Genomic DNA, 14043 nt, shown 5'->3' on the forward strand with positions numbered 1-14043 from the left:
CTCTGGGCTTCCACTGCAGGGGGCGCAGGTTGAATCCCTGGTTGGGGAACTAAGACCCTGCATGCCCCATGGCGCAGCTGGAAAAAAAAAAACAAAAAACAAAAAACAAAGAAAGCTATGTAGGACAGATAATTCTTTCTAGTGTGATACGATCTTGCAATGTATAAGACATCTAGCATTCTTGTTCCTCCCCTCAACCATTTGACAACAAAACTGCACTTCCAAATTGCTCCCTAGGGATGTGCCGTCCTGGGTGGGAACCCACCATACTTGTTTGAAGGCCCCGCCTGCCTTCCAGCCTCCCTTGACCTGTTTTCCCCTCACTCACCAGGCTTTAGCGGCTTTGGCCTTCCCAGTTCTCTGGGCCAATCTCTTCCTTGTTCAGGGCCTTCTGCGTTCTGCTCTTTGCCTGGAAAACTCCTCTTCACTTTTTGTCTGGGTAATTTACTGAAACTTTGGATCTCAGGATTCCCAGATTCTCAGTCTAATTCTTCCTGTCCTGTTTCTCCACTGCAGTCTACTTTTCTGCAATGGTTTTTATGACAGTTTGTGACTTCTACCTAAATTTATACTTTTTTTAATCAATGTGTCTTTAATGCCTGTCTCCCGCAACTTTCAGCTACCTGAGGGCAGGGACCATGCCCACCTCGTCTACCACTCCTTTACGATGATCTGGAACGTAGTAGGCAAACAATAAACATTTCTGAAATAAGTGAGTGGGTGATGGGGTTCGGGAAGCCCACTGGGAGCAGTCGTCAAGGAGGCAGAAGCGCGCTCACTGAGGGAGGGTAATTTTTTCTAGGGCAGAAGGGAGTTGAGGTTGAAGCTTGCGTCACCTTTGGGTCCGTACTGGGTTCACTCGGATTAGCGTCTGCGGAACGTACGCCTGTTGTTGGGGGGCGGGGGGGTGGCGGGACGACCATGTCACCCCACAGCGGGGACGCGGTGCAAAGAGGGGGCGGGACGACCACAGAGAGGGCGGCGACGGAACGAGCGGCCGGATGCGGTCACCATAGAGACGGGGACTGACAGCGAGCGGAAGAGGAAGGAACGGGCCAGGCTGTGAGGTGGCAGCGGCTGCAGCGGCGGAGCCGGCGCCTCGGGCCCTGGGGTCTGTTCCCCCTTCCCCGCCCTAGCCCTGCAAGGGGCGTCGGGGGCGCCTCTCCGCAGGACAGGAGCACGTCCCAGCCCCACGCCCTCACCCCCACTCCCCGGGACCGGGCTGGCCGCGGCCGCCATACCCCGGCCGCCCGTTATCCGCCCGCCGCCGCCCCTGGCCCGGCTGCAGGGGACTCCCCCTGGGGGCCTCAGGGTGTCCCTCGTTGTCCTTCGCCCACTGGCGCAGGCAGGGCTTTTGCCCCCGCTGACGGTCCTGAGAACGGAGTCTTTGCCCTCCTCTCCCCGCCGCGACCTCCATTCCCGTCGCCAGAACGAACGGGGTCTCCCTGCCCCTCCTCTACAGCCCCGTGACGCAGCCAGTTTTACTTCTGTTGTGAGACTAACGGCTAACACTCGCTTTGGGCCTTCTTTCTAGGACTAGAGTTGCTCTTTGATTGCTGAGAGGTAGACAGGGGCGCCGGGCTTGACAACGGGCGCACCGGAAGCCAGCCGAGCATCCGTGTGCCTTCACAGGATCCCTGCGTTGTCGCTAGCTGCACCTCTTCTCGGTTCGGTTTGGTTCGGTTTGGGTACCCGGGGCTCTGGTAAAACCAAACACCGAATCGCTCTTACGCGGCCGGGGTTACTGTCATTGGCCTCCCGTCCCTTCTCAGAGGATGGTGGGCAGCACCGGCCTCTCAGCAGCGGGGATTCAGAGAAGAACACCCTGCAGAGTGGCTCCATCAGCCATTGTGCTCCTCTGAGAGGCTCTCCGCGCTGAGTCACCGTATCCTCCGTCCACCTCAGTAGGTGGGCAGAACTTCTGTGCGCGGTGCCACTGGCTCCTGACCACTCCTGACTACTGGGAGGGGTGGGTACCCTAGCCAGATGTTTCCGTAACACTCGGGAATAGAGTGGAAAGGCCCTGACCCCATCCCGGTGCTGGCCTTCAGCAGCCAGTCAGCAGCCCCTGCAGTAAACTGAGTGAGACGTGCCCCCGCCAGGCGCTTTTTGGGAAAGGCCTGTGGAGTTAGGTTCCTCTAGCCGGGGGCTGTTGTGTTGATGGAGCATGTGCTTTTCCCCGAGCCCATCTTTATCGGTTGCTGCCATCTCTTGGCTTAGATCCAGTCTACAGATGTACGTAGTCCTTTGGGGGTTAGGTTTGACAGGATTGAGTTTTATTTCCTCTCGTTTTTACTGGAAGTCTCACCATTAGTGGGTGAAATTGACTCGAATATTTACTATTTGGATTGAGGGTTAGAGCGAGCACCTTGACAACAGAAGGCCAGGCAGACATTTCCCGGGGATACTGGGCCTGGAAGCAAACGTGCCTTGTTCTCTTGTTGACCTCATTGACCCCAGGTTCCCTTGTTAAAACTGCAGACCTACTCCCGGCCAGGTGCCCATTTACCCACTGATCGATCCTTGAGGCTGTGCCCTCTGGGGCATGCACATGGCAGGGCCCACCGCCATGCGACTGAGCTCAGTGTTGGCTCTGCTGCGACCAGCACTGCCCCTCATCCTAGGGCTGTCTCTGGGGTGCAGCCTGAGCCTCTTGCGGGTTTCCTGGATCCAGGGTGAGGGAGAAGATCCCTGTGTAGTGGCTGTGGGGGAACCAGGAGGGCCACAGAATCTAGACTCAGGAACTCAGCTTGACCAAAGTGATGAAGACTTCAAACCCCGGATTGTCCCCTACTACAGGGATCCCAACAAGCCCTACAAGAAGGTGCTCAGGTGAGAGTTATGTGTGTGCATAGTCCCCAGACCCCAGTTTAGGGTTGCTCCAAGTCCTTGCCTCTGCCTTCACTGGTAATCATTGTAGGCTCCTTGAAGTAATTCTTTACCTTGTTATCCATCAGGGTTTGGTCCAATTTCTTCCTCCTCCTCAGGTCTGAGAAAGCCTCACCCATTGGTGTTAAATTAGGGGTTGGATGTTCTTCAACAGGGCAGGAATTGCATCTAACCCATCTCATCCAGCCTTGGTTGACCTCTCCCCAAATCAGTCCCAGTGTCGGCTACTCAGTGGATGCTTATCCAGTAGCTCATTAATATGGATGAGGAGGTCTGTCTCTTCTCTTTTCTCAACTCCAGCTCACTAATTCCTAGGGGGACGTATGTGCTGGACACACTGAGTTCCTAAAGACTAGGGAGTTGACCCTTGGCATGCTGGTCTCCCTACAGGACTCGGTACATCCAGACAGAGCTGGGCTCTCGCGAGCGGTTGCTGGTGGCTGTCCTGACCTCCCGGGCCACACTGTCCACTCTGGCTGTGGCTGTGAACCGCACGGTGGCTCACCACTTCCCTCGGTTACTCTACTTCACTGGGCAGCGAGGGGCCCGGACTCCGGCAGGGATGCAGGTGGTATCCCACGGGGACGAACGGCCAGCCTGGCTCATGTCCGAGACCCTGCGTCATCTTCACACACACTTTGGGGCCGACTACGACTGGTTCTTCGTCATGCAGGATGACACGTATGTGCAGGCCCCCCGCCTGGCAGCCCTGGCTGGCCACCTCAGTATCAACCAAGACCTGTACCTGGGCCGGACGGAGGAGTTCATTGGCGCAGGCGAGCAGGCCCGATACTGCCACGGGGGCTTTGGCTACCTGTTGTCACGGAGCCTCCTGCTTCGATTGTGGCCGCATCTGGATGGCTGCCGAGGAGACATCCTCAGTGCCCGTCCCGATGAGTGGCTTGGCCGCTGCCTCATTGACTCTCTGGGCATCGGCTGTGTCTCACAGCACCAGGTGACAGCCCTTTCAAGTTAATCCCGGTCCCCAACAAGTTAGTAGTGACCGAGTGATTGGCCTCGAGGCTGGGTGCTGCTGGCACTTTCCCAGCAGCACCTCGGGGCTGTCGTTGTGCCTTTTCCAGCCCCAATCACCCCTCTAGCTCTCCCTTGCTCACCTCTGACAGTCTTAGATCCCTAGGGCCGTCAAAACTGGCATCTTGTCAGGGACCCTCTGAGCAAGCCAGAAAGGTGCCCCTTACCAGTCCTCCCACCTGGCCCCTTGCCTTCCGCCCCGTCCCCAACACTGGCACAGTCACCAATGATCTGGGAGTGTCCTAGAGATGGCCACTCTCCTGGAGGGGTAAGGTAGCCCAGGAACCTCCCTTTTGGTTGGGGAAGAGGGGACGATGCCAGAGGGGCCCCTCCTCCCAGACCAGAGTATTGGGAGTATTTGCTGGCTTCCGGCTTTCATTCTTCTGAGGAACAGTGGGGTTCTTTGCCAGGGGCGGGGGCTAGGGCATCCTTAGTTGCCTAGCTAGCACTCTCTTTTCCAAAATCCGTTGGTGAGAGTAAGGCTGAGGTTGAGGGGACACCAGAATGGGCTCCTGTGCCCTCCCTGCTTCTGCGGTTGTGGCAGTAATAGGTGTGAATGCTGAGCGTGGTCGAGGGTGGTCGGGCCGGGCAGCCCTCCCTGTGTGGCATTGATTGGTCTCATTGGTCCTCTAGGGGCAGCAGTATCGCTCGTTTGAACTGGCCAAAAACAGGGACCCCGAGAAGGAGGGGAGCTCGGCTTTCCTGAGTGCTTTTGCGGTGCACCCTGTCTCCGAGGGAACCCTCATGTACCGGCTCCACAAGCGCTTCAGTGCCCTGGAGCTGGAACGAGCGTACAGTGAAATAGAACAGCTGCAGGTGAGCCTGGGACCGGGGTTGGGGGTCAGAGGGAGCTTCAGGCATCCAGGCTCATGATGCGTGGGAGGGGAGGCTGGGCGAGGTAGGAGGAGGCTGACCATACCCCAATTTTAAATGACTCCAGGGAGAAGGGGCTCTGTGGGGTCCAGGTCAGTCAGAAGATAATCAAAGCTGGCATGACTTGGATGCACTTGAAAGGGTTTGCAGGTGAGCTCTGAGGATCAGGCTTGGTAGAGTGCTTAGATAGAACAGTGGTTTGTGTTTTTTTGGGGGGGGTTTGGTTTTTTTTTTTGAGTTTTATATAAGTTAAGTGAATTAATGTTTGCTTGTTTTTAACATCTTTATTGGAGTCTAAGAATAGTGTTTTTTTAATTTTTGAATTTTTTGGCCCCCCTGCGCAGCTCGCAGGATCCTAGTTCCCTGAGCAGGGACCAAACCCGTGCCCCCTGCAGTGGAAGCTCAGAGTCTTAACCACCAGGGAAGTCCTGACAGAATAGTTTTAATTCCTCTCCAGCAAGGAGGCAAAAACCTAGAAGTCCCTGAACCTCCAGCACCGCCCTTAGAAGGTCCAAGGGCAGAAGGTAGAGGCACTCTCTGCTTGACCGCGGGGGTTGTCTGAGGTGGGGTACAGGTGAAAACAAAGGGCTCTCTATGAAGAGAGAGCGAGTGCTTTGAGGATGGAAGAGAAAGACTGCCCAGCTTTAGACTTCAGGGTGCTTTAACCTCCACGGAAGCACATTTCCCACCCCCTCCTCCTCACAGCAGCTGAGAAAGGCGGCTATGATTCGTATGCCTTTGCACCTTCCCGATTAAAGAATGTAAAGTACAGGGAAGTAAGCAATGAGCCTCACTGAGTGCTACTGGGGTCAGGGCAGACCTCAGGCCCCCGGACGCCGGAGTGGGGTGGGGTCCTGACTACCTAGCAGGGCACTAACTGGGCGTCCCTCCCACCCAGGCTCAGATCCGGAACCTGACCGTGCTGACCCCTGAGGGGGAGGCAGGCCTGAGCTGGCCCATTGGGCTCCCGGCCCCTTTTACACCGCACTCTCGTTTTGAGGTGCTGGGCTGGGACTACTTCACAGAGCAGCACACCTTCTCCTGTGCAGACGGGGCCCCCAAGTGCCCACTGCAAGGGGCTAGCAGGGCAGATGTGGGCGACGCCGTGGAGACTGCTTTGGAGCAGCTGAATCGGCGCTATCAGCCCCGCCTGCGCTTCCAGAAGCAGCGGCTGCTCAACGGCTACCGGCGCTTTGATCCAGCGCGGGGCATGGAGTACACCCTGGACCTGCTGCTGGAAGCCGTGACGCAGCGCGGGCACCGGCGGGCCCTGGCCCACAGGGTCAGCCTGCTGCGGCCCCTGAGCCGGGTGGAGATCCTCCCCATGCCCTACGTCACCGAGGCCACCCGCGTGCAGCTCGTGCTGCCGCTGCTGGTGGCCGAAGCCGCCGCGGCCCCTGCGTTCCTGGAGGCCTTTGCAGCCGGTGTCCTGGAGCCGCGCGAGCATGCCTTGCTCACCCTGCTGCTGGTCTACGGGCCGCGGGAAGGGGGCCGAGGGGCCCCGGACCCGTTTCTTGGGGTGAAGGCTGCAGCGGCTGAGTTGGAACGACGGTACCCTGGGACGAGGCTGGCCTGGCTCGCTGTGCGCGCGGAGGCCCCTTCCCAGGTGCGGCTCCTGGACGTGGTCTCCAAGAAGCACCCCGTGGACACGCTCTTCTTCCTCACCACCGTGTGGACCAGGCCCGGGCCCGAAGTCCTCAACCGCTGCCGCATGAACGCCATCTCCGGCTGGCAGGCCTTCTTCCCGGTCCACTTCCAGGAGTTCAGCCCCGCCCTGGCACCACAGAGATCTCCCCAAGGGCCCCCGGGGGCCGGCCCCGACCCCCCGTCCCCTCCTGGTGCTGAGCCTGCCCGGGGGGCCCCTGTTGGGGGCAGGTTTGACCGACAGGCTTCCGCAGAGGGCTGCTTCTACAACGCCGACTACCTGGCGGCCCGAGCCCGGCTGGCCGGTGAACTGGCAGGCCAGGAAGAGGAGGAAGCCCTGGAGGGGCTGGAGGTGATGGATGTTTTCCTCCGGTTCTCAGGGCTCCACCTTTTCCGGGCCGTGGAGCCAGGGCTGGTGCAGAAGTTCTCCGTGCGTGACTGCAGCCCTCGGCTCAGCGAGGACCTCTACCACCGCTGCCGCCTCAGCAACCTGGAGGGGCTGGGGGGCCGTGCGCAGCTCGCCATGGCTCTGTTTGAGCAGGAGCAGGCCAATAGCACCTAGCGCGGCCCGGGGCCCTGCGCCTCCACTTAGGGCCCTTCGGCCTTAGCCCCGGCAAGCCCGGGCAACGTGGATGGACAGATGGAGGGCTTGTTGCTGTATTTCTGAATAAGAAAATGTCATTAAAAGTGTCTTCTGCCGAACTGTTTTTAGGTCTAGGGAAAATGGAGTAAGAAGACTCGGAGGGAGGGGGTGGGGGTTTCCCAGAGGGACCCACGCCCTCCCCTTCCTCCTCCCCCACCAGTTACCAACGACCACACGGCTGTTATCAGGTGAACACCTTTAATCCAGCCCCTGCCTCACCCGTGAGGCGTCGTAGGGCGCAGGGCAGGGCCTGAGGCCCCGGCGGTGCTCGGTGCCCCGGCGGTGCTCGGTGCCCCGGCGGTGCTCGCGCGCAGGGCTCCTAGGTGTTGCGCACAACCAGGGACTGCTCCAGCTCCTGCCGGCGCTGCTGGATCTGCAGAGCGAGAGCGAGAGCAGGAGCAGGTTACGTGCTGCTGGTGAGTGACAGGCCCCCGCCCGCCCTGGAGGAGCAGCTGGGAGCAGGGAAGGCTCCCCAGCAGTGGCGGCGAGGGGGAGGGTGGAGCGGCTGCGGGGCCCTTCACACCTTGCAATAGAAGTAGCGGCTGACGGCTTCCTGGGACCAGGGCTGGTGGTAGAACTCAGCCCGGCGCTCCTCCTCAGGGTTGCCTGCCACATCTGTCATCACCTGGGAGGGAGCAGTGGGGTCAGCCCTGAGCCCGGACCCCCTCCAGCCCCTGTGAACAACGTTTACTGTCTTCCCGATGTGCTTGTCTTCCATCCAGTGCTCCCCGAGTCCCCTTCACCTTGAGGTCCCGGCTCTGGGAGCGGAGGAGGTCTTGGATGTAGCCTTTGGGGTCTCTGGAGAAGCTTAGCATGAAGTCCCTCTGGATCTTGAGCTGGTTTATGGACTCAATCGTCTCGTGGATCTACAGGTAGAAAGACAGAGGCTTTCACCTGGCCGTGCTGATGTGTGAGAGGAAGGGAAGGGGGGGGGCGGTACGGGGGCGGGGAAGGGGTTTGCTGCTGTTCCTTTGAAGGGCAATCCCTCGGGTCCCTGATGCCGAGGCCATCCCAGGGAAAGGGGGACGGGCGGAGCTCCAGGTAGCGAGGGAAGGGCCGCCTCCCCTTCCTCCCTCCATAGGCCCCCGTCCTCGTCTGTTCTGTCTGTGCTCGTGTCCCTCTGGGTTACCGTCCCCCTCCAGCTCCGGGTCCGGCCCCACCTTACTGTCCAGGGCGCTGATCTCCTGCTGGTTGGCCGTGGACAGGAGGAAGCTGCTCATCTGCCCTTTCAGCGGCTCCTCGACCTCCACGTCAATGTCATAGCACGCCGTCTTCTTCTGGTCCGACGGGTCCACGCTGCCAGGGGAGTCCAGCCCTTGGCGTCCGTGCCGCCCCCACAGAGGCCAAGGGTGCTGGGGCCCGAAGCAGAGGGGAGGGGCGGCGTGGGAGGGGAGGCAGAGGGAGGGGCAGGGAGGGCAGGACCACCAGGGAGAGTCCCTGTTCTGAGGAGCAGCGGGGGGCCTCACCTGATGACGTGGTTGATGACAATGGGGTCGGGGGGCAATAGCAGAGCTGTGAGGCGCTGGGGAATCTCAGAAAACTTCAGCCGGGGACAATCAAAAATCTGAAGTGGGAGAGAGAGATCGCTCTTCTGTGCTTGAAAGAGCACAGTTTCCATCCTGAAAAGGCCACGAGAAGCCAGCGCTCACGGGGCTGGGGCCAGGTGGGCTGCGAGCAGAGGAACGCTGCCAGGGAGGGGTGTGCAGCGCGTGGGGGAGAGCACGGGCCCTGGGTCGGCCGGCCCGGGTGGGAGTCCTGCTTCCACCGCCCACTGTGCAGCCCTGAGCAACTTACTTAACAGCTCGGCCTCAGTTTCTTCATCTCTGGAAAGGGGATGGTAATGGTAATCTATCTCAAGGGGTTGTTAGAATTAAATGAGTCCGTTACACATAAAGTGCTTGGGACAGTGCTCGGCACGTGGTAAGCGCTCAATAAATATCGACTGTTGTTTTTACTACTCAGGTCTACCTGTTGTATTTATTAAAAAATATTATTAATAATCTCTAGTTTGGTAGAACTCTTGTCAAATCACTTCCACAGCAATTTGATTTTCCTAACTGCCCGGTGGGCTAGACGGGACAGGTATTGTTATCACCCTGTTGTAAAGATAAGGAACAAGGCTCAAAATAGCTAAGTAATCTACCCAGAGTCTAGACCCAGGACTGGAACTCGGGTATCCTAATTCCAAGTGACAAGAATGTGTTCCCCAAAGCTGTTGGCCTCCTGGGGTTCCAGATCTTCCTCACCTGGGGTGGCTAAGATGCGTGGGCCACTGCACAGAGCTGTGCCATGGCAGAGCCTGGACCGGAACCCTGGTCTCTGGCTCCGAGACCGCTTCAGACGGAGTCGAGAAGGGAGTGGGGGGTGTCACCTTAGTAGGAGCACTTCCCCTACCGGTAACTCTGCCTGCTCCCCGGGGCCCCGGGCTTGGGGGAGAGGGTACCTGCTGGAAATACTTGTCCCCGTTGATGTATTCCTTGTCGTGCGAGTCCTGCAGCCTGTTGGTCTTCACGTACTGCCACAGGGCCTGGACGATGGCTGAGCGGCTCTGTGTGTGCAACCCCAGCAGGCGGGCCAGGCGGGGATCCAGTTTGAACTGGGGAGGCTGGGAAAAGGTGACCATGGAAATTAGATAAAAGAGAGAGAGTGGAAAGAGCTCAGGGCCCGGCGGCTTGGGCCTCGGTGGCAGGGATGCGGTGCCCGGGCTCCTTGGAAACATGCTCTGGAGAGGGCGGGGTAGGGAGAACGGGATCTCTCAGGATGCGCACCTTTGAGGCCGAGGCCCGCCCCGTCTAGGAGAAAGGGCATGGGGGGCTGAGGGCCTCGTGTGGTGTCTGGGGGGTGGGGCACACCTGGTAGTCCAGCATGAGGAGCAGCGTGCAGCGCACACTCAGGTCCCCCGGCCTCTTCACCTGGAACCCGTCCGTCTCCTGCGTGGTGGGCGTCCGGTGCCACTGTCCAGGGGATAAGAGCCGGCTCACCTCACAGCCCCAACCGAGCTGGTGGGGCTAGAGCCCTGGTGGCGGGGCCTCCCTCATCCAAACCTGTGCAGCTGACGGGACTGCGGGCTGTGGAAGCGGGGCAGGTTCAAGGGCAGAAGGGGTCTGGGTCTTACCTCCACTAGGTGGTTGTCAGGGCCGTAAAGGTCTTTGTCCAGCTCAATGACCAAACTCTTGAAGAAGGAAGAAAACTTCCGCTTCTGCTTGCTGGGCTGTGGGAGAGGAGTGGACCGTGGGGGCAGAACAGGGACCGTCGGGGCAGAATGAGTTGGGAGCAGGGACGGGGCGGGGGGGGCGCTGGTCGGGCAGGGCGGCACAGTCAGAAGCAGGCCTCCGGCCAGACGTCTCTCTAGACCACCCCCGCCCCCGGCCAGGGCTGACGTCCTCGTCCTGAGTGCTGCTAGTCTAGTACTGTCCTCAGCTCGGCCCCATACCCACCCCAGGACACCTGGAGAGACCTGGGCCAGGACATACGTCATCCAGGAGCTTCCCCTCCACCCGCAGCTCCCAGGAGGCAATGCTGCCGTCAGAATCCTCAGCATCGGGCTTCGCAGGGTTAAAAGTGTTGGAGATATAAAGACGCAGCTTCCGCTTTTGCTGTAGAAATAAAGAGTGTAGTACAGGGCCAAGCCCCGGGGCGAGCCCCCGTCTCCATTCTGGGGATAGGACTTAACCCCCTCTTCCTGCCCCCGAGCCAAGGCACCTTCATTGGCCTCTTCAGAGCCTCCTGGATGTCCACCCGCTTCCGCATGATGGTTTGATCCAGTTTCCTCTCAAAGGCCAGGAGGTCCATGTAAGCCTGGGACTCTGGGACCAGCTCCCGGATCTGGAAGAGGAGGAACAAGGCCGGGAACCAGGGGCTCAGCCAGCCTTGCAGGTGGAATGTGCGTGCATCATGTGGTCCCAGGACACAAAGAGCGTGGCGGGGAGCTGGCCAGGAGGTTCAGGGCGTGGAACTCTGAGGGCAGGAGCGAGAGCTCTCCCCAGGACTCCGAAGCCAGCAATAAAGGCCTTGACATGTGGGGATAAAAACTGCTGCTCCCACTAGGGAGAAGCAGTGCATCTCATCACTAGGGGCGGCCGGAGCACCCAGGGAGCCCAGCAAGCGCTAGGGCTTCACCTCCTCGTCTTGTCCTCTCCCTTGTCACACGGCCTCTGCGTTTCCCTTGGGTGTCTGCAAAGTGGAGAGGACGGACCCTGGCGTCCCTGGGACAGGTGATGTCGCTGCCTGCCTCTCCCCTGGCTCATGGCTGCTCAACCATGCTACTCCTTAGCCAGCTCGGCCTGGGCCCTGTTAGAAGCCTGGGCCTTCTGGCCAGCTTCTGTGCCCTGCACTGCCCCTGCCAGCCTGTGATCCCCGAGCTCTCATCTCCTCTTTGTCCCATGCCTTTATGTCTTCAGACCGCTGGAACTCAACCTACTGCACCCCAGACCCAGTATCCTAACCCTACGGCTCTGCTTCTTCCCTCCGCCCCACCCCCTCCCTCTGGCCTGGGGAGCCTCACTTCTTAATTAGCTTTTTGAACAAAAAGTGAAAGTGACTGTGATGCTGAAGCACAGCTCCTGAGGGGGGAGGGGAAGAGGCACGGGGTGGCGGGGTGGGGGGAAGGAGGGCGGAGCAGCAAAGGGTGGGGGGTGGGCTGGGGGCTGCTGTGAAAGGCACTCACCCTTTGAGGGAGGATTTTGTCAGCCATCTTCCTCCTCTTGGCACTGTACATTTTTTAAAGAAAAAACCAGGTTACCATGGCGACAGATCTGGGAGTAACGAGGCCACCTGCTAAATTATCCCGACATCTCAGCCCGCCTGGCTGGGGTTCCCACAGCCCGCTCGTCTGCCTGCCCAAGGGGCTAGGATGCTGGTGTGTGGCACTGGCGCTCTGTCCTCTCAGGGGGGAGCAGAGGTGACCCCGTCCTTTCTCCAGCCTGGGAGCCCCTTTCTGCTCCACCACATCCTCAGGGCCATCGAAATGAGACTTAGAAGGGGCTGGGGGTAGGGGAGCTGCAGAAGCCTTTGAGGAAAGCTGGGAAAGGGGGAGGACAGAGGAGAGGGGGGATGGATTCTGAGGACTCTCTTTCTCTGCTAAGCAGGGGTGCACAGTCCAAGGTGGCCTGAGCTCAAAGGGAGGGGAGCTGACACCCCTGGCCCATCCCTGGAGCAGGAAGTGATGGTGTGAAGCTGGTGAGGACTTGCACCCCTGCCACCCTGGGCTTGGAAGGGGACACTGATGGGCAGGGGGTGCTCATGCTCTTGGGCCACCTGACAGCAGGGTCCAGGGGCACACCCATAGGTATCCAGAGAGAGTGGATAGGACCTTCTCCTGAGGGGTGTGGCTGTGGCTGGACCTGGGGTAGCAGCTGGGACTTGGACTCGATCCACTAGCTGCTTCTGACTCCCAAAAGCACCCCAGAAAATCCATGGCAAGTAGAAATTAGAACCCAGCCTAGAGGATGGCTGCATACTGCCCCCTTGTGGTGTTCTCAACCACTGCCCCCCCTCTGTCCAAAAATCTGTTCTAAGGCTAGGCAAGCAGTTTTCATTAAAGGTCTGATTTGTTTTGAAAAAATTATCTATGTGAAACTCTCCATTTATACAAGATAAATCAGGGACTCTTTACTGTATAAAAGGATGACTCACTTTGCAAAAGAATTCATCATGGGATTCCTATAAATGGTGAATTTTCCTTGCTATGTAAAAAATATTTAATAATGCGGTAAAATCCATATTGCACCTTTTATAAGACTCCATCTGGTGTGCAAAGGGAAACATGTGTGTTTGGCTAAATAGTGAAACCCAGAGGGGTATCTCTCTTGCCAGGCACCAGCAGGGGCTTTTGGGGTGCCACCAGCTGGCTCAGACAAGTAAATAGGCTGGCCCTTGATGGTTTGGGGGCAGACCTGATCCAGAGGACAGATTATGGCAACTCTTCAACATTTGATTGATAAAGAATCACCTGAGAGCACAGTGGGGCAGCGACTGGCCACCCACGGGGCAAATCCCCAGGCTCCACCCCCCTGGCCAGAGATTCGGATTAAGAAGATCTGGAGTGGGGCTTTTAAACAGCCAAGCCAGCGGGTTCCGAGGAAGGCACCCTGGACCACCACACTAAGAAACACAGTCTAAAGCTCTGACCTCAGTCCCAGTGCCAGCCCGCCTGCACCCCAAAGACTGAAGCATCACCCAGAACCTGGGGACTGGGGTGGAGAGAGGGACAGAGCAGGTGACAAGGAGAAGGGCGCGACGGCCACAGCCTGTCTCTACGGTGGGCACACAAAGGAACCAGACCAGTGCCCCCTCAGCCCGCCTCCCGGGAGGGCATCCCACCCAGGACGCCTGTTCCCTGCTGGTCGTTCTCCTCCCGCTTCCAATCCCGCTCCTCGCCCACCCCGTCCCTGAGGGTCCTGCGTCCGCCCCCTCTGCTCTGGGCCCCTCTTACCTGCGGCTCCGCGCGGGGGCGGTGGGCACCGGCTGGCCCTGGCTCTGGGCCTGGCTCTGGCCGGGCGGGGGCGCTGCTCGCTTGCGGGCGGGCTCCATGCCCGCGGGGGCCAGGCCGGGTCGCACGGCGGGGCTGCCCATGTACGGGGAGCCCGGGGGTCCCATGGGCGCCCCCTGGTGGGGCATCCGGGCTCCAGACGGCATCCCGGGGCGCTGGGGAGGCGGGGGGTGAAGCAGACACAGGCGTCCGCCGGTCAGACCAGGGCCCCTGTTCCAGGCGCGGCGAGCTGCGTCTCTCCCATCCCAAGCCCCCGGCCCGTGACCCTGCTGCCGACGGCTCGAGCGAGGGGTGGGCGGGGGCGCCGGAACCGCGCGGCTTTGGCGGAGGGGGGCTTTGCGTCTCGCTGCAGGAAGCTAACTGAAGCCAGGCAACCGCACAGGGTACTGCCAGCCTCGGATTTGCGGAAGGTGCCGCGAAAATGAATATTAATGGCGCCTTTCAACCTTTTTAAAGGATGTTCACATCTACA

General features: G+C 59.5%; 2 protein-coding genes across 6 annotated transcripts in view; one reads left to right on the forward strand and one right to left on the reverse strand.

Annotated features, from left to right (window-relative positions):
• Nucleotides 1–1021: 1021 nt before the first annotated feature.
• On the forward strand, nucleotides 1022–7140 carry CHPF2 (chondroitin polymerizing factor 2). Of its 4 annotated transcripts, none has more exons than XM_081243833.1 (5): nucleotides 1022–2082; nucleotides 2482–2832; nucleotides 3280–3844; nucleotides 4555–4737; nucleotides 5693–7140. In XM_081243833.1, exons 2-5 carry the CDS (start codon nucleotides 2546–2548, stop codon nucleotides 6998–7000), a joined length of 2343 nt encoding a protein of 780 aa, XP_081099959.1. In that variant the 5' UTR covers nucleotides 1022–2082; nucleotides 2482–2545; the 3' UTR covers nucleotides 7001–7140. The 4 variants fall into 4 exon arrangements, with proteins under 4 accessions (XP_081099959.1, XP_081099958.1, XP_081099957.1 ...); XM_081243832.1 differs by having other exon boundaries at nucleotides 1022–1885; nucleotides 2012–2832; XM_081243831.1 differs by having other exon boundaries at nucleotides 1027–1111; nucleotides 1535–2832.
• A 122-nt stretch (nucleotides 7141–7262) lies between these two features.
• SMARCD3 (SWI/SNF related BAF chromatin remodeling complex subunit D3) overlaps nucleotides 7263–14043 on the reverse strand; it is a 33477-nt gene continuing 26696 nt past the window's right edge. For both annotated transcript variants that reach the window (XM_081243836.1, XM_081243835.1), the window contains 12 exons: nucleotides 13515–13726; nucleotides 11748–11790; nucleotides 10784–10906; nucleotides 10555–10677; nucleotides 10197–10292; nucleotides 9934–10035; nucleotides 9525–9686; nucleotides 8548–8645; nucleotides 8242–8377; nucleotides 7825–7947; nucleotides 7605–7706; nucleotides 7263–7454 (listed from right to left, as the gene is read on the reverse strand). In XM_081243836.1, the coding sequence (XP_081099962.1) occupies nucleotides 7401–7454; nucleotides 7605–7706; nucleotides 7825–7947; nucleotides 8242–8377; nucleotides 8548–8645; nucleotides 9525–9686; nucleotides 9934–10035; nucleotides 10197–10292; nucleotides 10555–10677; nucleotides 10784–10906; nucleotides 11748–11790; nucleotides 13515–13726 (1374 nt within the window). In that variant the 3' untranslated portion in view covers nucleotides 7263–7400. The remainder of the gene's footprint in view (nucleotides 7455–7604; nucleotides 7707–7824; nucleotides 7948–8241; nucleotides 8378–8547; nucleotides 8646–9524; nucleotides 9687–9933; nucleotides 10036–10196; nucleotides 10293–10554; nucleotides 10678–10783; nucleotides 10907–11747; nucleotides 11791–13514; nucleotides 13727–14043) is intronic.

The sequence above is a fragment of the Mesoplodon bidens genome, assembly GCF_964165515.1.
Source record: "Mesoplodon bidens genome assembly, chromosome: 9".
Taxonomy (NCBI): domain Eukaryota; kingdom Metazoa; phylum Chordata; class Mammalia; order Artiodactyla; family Ziphiidae; genus Mesoplodon; species Mesoplodon bidens.

Coding starts and splice junctions, on each gene's coding strand:
- CHPF2 (XM_081243833.1), top strand. CDS start 2,546: ATGCACATGGCAGGGCCCACCGCCATGCGACTGAGCTCAGTGTTGGCT. Junction 2,833..3,279: donor CCCTACAAGAAGGTGCTCAG/GTGAGAGTTATG, acceptor GTCTCCCTACAG/GACTCGGTACATCCAGACAG. Junction 3,845..4,554: donor GCTGTGTCTCACAGCACCAG/GTGACAGCCCTT, acceptor TTGGTCCTCTAG/GGGCAGCAGTATCGCTCGTT.